Below are 3,297 nucleotides of genomic sequence, written 5' to 3'. Positions count from 1 at the left end.
AGGGCCACCAGGGGACAGACCCAGTCGAAGACGGGCAGCGTTTGTCAGTCATCTCTGATGACAGTGACCAGCACCCCTGCCAACACTCACAGGACATCCTGGCTTCCAGCCTGCGATGGTGTCTCTTCCCTGGCCCCTTGGGGCTTTGGGGGTGGGGGGTGCAGGGTGCTCAGCCCTTCAGCTGTGTCTGCTCCAGAGCTGGGGTTCAGAGCATTGTCATGCCTTAGGGATGACCTTGGCCAGTGACCGTGGGGAGTCTCCATTTCCCAGCAGTTGGTCACTGTTAGGGTTTGGTATATAGGAACTAGTGCCTAGTGCCGGCAACCCAGGAGGTCAAATGATGGACTGCCAGGTCACCCGGCAGGTGAATGGCCATGTCGGGGCCTTGAACCCATGCAGGACCCATTTTGAATTCACATACGAGCATTGCTTCTCCTCCTCCGTGAGAGAAGTTCAATAACCCCACACTGAACTGTTTCCAGACTGATTTATTAAGAGAAAGAGAGAGAACAGAGACTCACTCAGCTCTGGCATATGCAGTGCCAGGGGATTGAACCGAGGCCTTCAAGCACACCTGTCCTATGCTCTACTTTCTTTTTTTAACTTTATTTGCTAGAACAGAGAAATTGAGTGGGGCTGCACAGTAGTAGCGCAGCAGGCTAAGCGCACATGGCACAAAGCACAAGGACTGGCTAAAGGATCCTGGTTCAAGCCCCCGGCTCCCCACCTACAGGGAGGTTGCTTCACAAGCGGTGAAGCAGGTCTGCAGGTGTCTGTCTTTCTCTCCCTCTCTCTGTCTTCCCCTCCTCTCTTGATTTCTCTCTTTCCTATCCAACAACAATGACAGCAATAACAACAGCAATAAACAAGGGTAATAAAAGGGAAAAATGGCCTCCAGGAACAGTGGATTTGTAGTGCAGGCACTGAGCCCTAGTGATAACCCTGGAAGCAAAAAAAAAGAAAGAAAGAAAGGAAGGAAGAAAGAAATTGGGGGTGGGTGGGAATGGAGAAACAAAGAGACATCTGCGGTCCTGCTTCACCACTCATGAAGTGACCCCTTCCACTTCAGGTCGGGACTGGGGGCTTGAACCTGGGTCCTCGTGCACTTAACTATGAGGACCCACCACCCAGCCCCTCCTGTGCTCTACTTTTGAGACACCTTTCTGACTCTCTTCACTAGAGTGTTTTTCTTGTTGTTGTTGTTATTGTTGATGTTTGCTATCAGGGGCTCTGTGCCTGCATATCAAATCCAATACTCCTGAAGGTCTTTTTTTTTTTCTTGATAGGACAGAGAGAAATTGAGAGGGACAAGAAGATAGGGAGGGAATGAGGCAGAGAGACACCTGCAAACTTGCTTCACTGCTCATGAAGCTTCCCCCCTTCAGGCGGGGAGCAGGGCCCTGAACCCAGGACTTTGCACACTAGTTGCCTTGACCAGGTGTGCCACAGCCCAGCACCCTCCCCCACTGGATTTATAAGACCCCCTGCTGAGGACTGGCAAAACAGCTTAGCTGGAGGGCTCGAGCCCAGCCCCCACTGCACTGGAGAAAGCTTTGGTACTGGGGCTGTCTTTCCTTCTCTCCATCTGTCTTTCTGCTTCTGTGTTTTGCTTTCTGGCTTTAAAACTGAGGACACGGAGCCTTGAAGCCCTGATGATGACCCAAATGAAAAAAAAAAAAGCAAGAAACAATAAGCAGTTCCTAGCACTCAGCACTGAGGACAAGTGACCACCCGTGAGTGGCGCAGGCTGAATGGGAGCTTTCCCCCTGGGGTTCGTGCTAAGAAGGAGTCCAGGTTTGCCAAGGAGGCTCCCTGAGACAGCCAGGCCTCAGAGGTGGGCTGGGGCGCTGAGGCACAGAGGTGAGAACTGCCCTCATCTGTGGGGAGGCCAGGGGGATGGAGGGACAAGAAAGGGTCCTGGAGCTCACCTGGGCAGAAGGGAGCTAGCGAGTGCTCTGGAGTAGGACATGATGTACCTAAGTCATCCCCTCTCCCTGTGACAGATAGTGGGGTGAGATGAGGGGCCTAGGGGTCAGAAGCTGGCCTGGCAGAGTGGCAGTGTGTGTGGGTTGGGGACAGCCGCTATTTCTGGGCAGCCAGGATGGAGAGGGACTGGTTGGTCTTCACCATGGCGATGATGAGCAGACCTCCGGTCAGCAGGAAGGTGGGCCAGAAGAGCGAATAGAGCAGGGCCTGGGGGCCATACAGGCGGCGGAACAGGACGCTGCTGTCATTGCTCCGGCCTGTGGAGAAGCAGAAGAAGACCTGGTGCTCCTGGAAGCGGGCACGGACCATCTCCACGTCGGCCCGGGCCAGCTGGTAGTTGTCCAGTCTGGCGGGGATGTAGGAGCACTGTGGGGGGAGGAGATGGAGAGGCAGTGATGGAACATGGAGAGGGGTACTCAGCACCCCATCACTTAGGGCTAGTGTGGGGCTCAACGCCCGGGCTCACCCTCATGCTCAGGAGACACTCTTGGAGACAGTGGTGGTGGCCTGGGAGGCACTGGGGATACAGGCCACAGATAGGAACCAGGAACGGGGATCCTGGCAGGAGAGTCCTGCTCTGCCTCCCTAGGCTGTGGGACCCCAGACACATTGCTCGCCCTCTCTGGGCCCTGGAGTCTTCACTCAGCTCTTTTTCAAAGGATGCTATTAAGGAAGGATTTCAGGGGGCTGCCATACTCCTGTGGCAGCCCCTCTTCTCAGGCACAGACTACTGGCGTACCTACCTTGTTGTGCACCAGGTGCAAGGGCCTAGGAGAATGTTCTGAGATAGCAGGGGTGAGCCTATGGGCCTCTCTCAGTGTCCAGTGCTAGTGCTGTGACAAGAGATGACCCAGGGACTTGTCTGATGGACAATCTGTTTATTCAACTGCAAAGCAGGGCTTATAAGGGGTCGTAGGAGGAAGTAAGTTGTCTATTCCATATATGGTTTGGAAGAAAAAGGGGCAAAGAGAGGTAAGGGGTTGGGAAAGGTCAGAGCATTCCTAGCAAATGTTGAGCAAGGGGTTTAGTTGATCAAAGGAACGAGGAAAATAGGGTTATCAATAGCCAGCAGACAGAGAGGGGTCTTAAAGGCAAAGAGAAGATAGATCATGTAAGATTAAAAGGACCAGAGGGGGTGGAGGAGTAAGGAGAATGCTCCTAGTTACTGTTTGACAGAGCAGGACAATGATATGTGGGTCATGTGTGATCAAGGAAGATGAACTTCTATTAACCTCTGAGTAAACAAACCAACTGGTTTGGGAACAAGGAAATGGGCTGTGTGCAGAGTCTTTGTGAGGCAGGGAGACTGAC

At 53.3% G+C, this 3,297-nt stretch overlaps 1 protein-coding gene across 1 annotated transcript; it reads right to left on the bottom strand.

The window, feature by feature from the left end:
- Positions 1 to 473: 473 nt before the first annotated feature.
- On the bottom strand, positions 474 to 2,423 carry KCNMB1 (potassium calcium-activated channel subfamily M regulatory beta subunit 1; the record flags this gene model as incomplete). The annotated part of the gene is made up of 1 exon (XM_060184565.1): positions 474 to 2,423. A coding segment is annotated over one exon (341 nt), but the record flags the coding sequence as incomplete, so codon positions are not given.
- Between the last annotated feature and the right edge of the window lie 874 nt (positions 2,424 to 3,297).

The sequence above is a fragment of the Erinaceus europaeus genome, unplaced genomic scaffold, assembly GCF_950295315.1.
Source record: "Erinaceus europaeus unplaced genomic scaffold, mEriEur2.1 scaffold_519, whole genome shotgun sequence".
Taxonomy (NCBI): domain Eukaryota; kingdom Metazoa; phylum Chordata; class Mammalia; order Eulipotyphla; family Erinaceidae; genus Erinaceus; species Erinaceus europaeus.
This window is presented reverse-complemented; position numbering and strand designations above follow the sequence as displayed.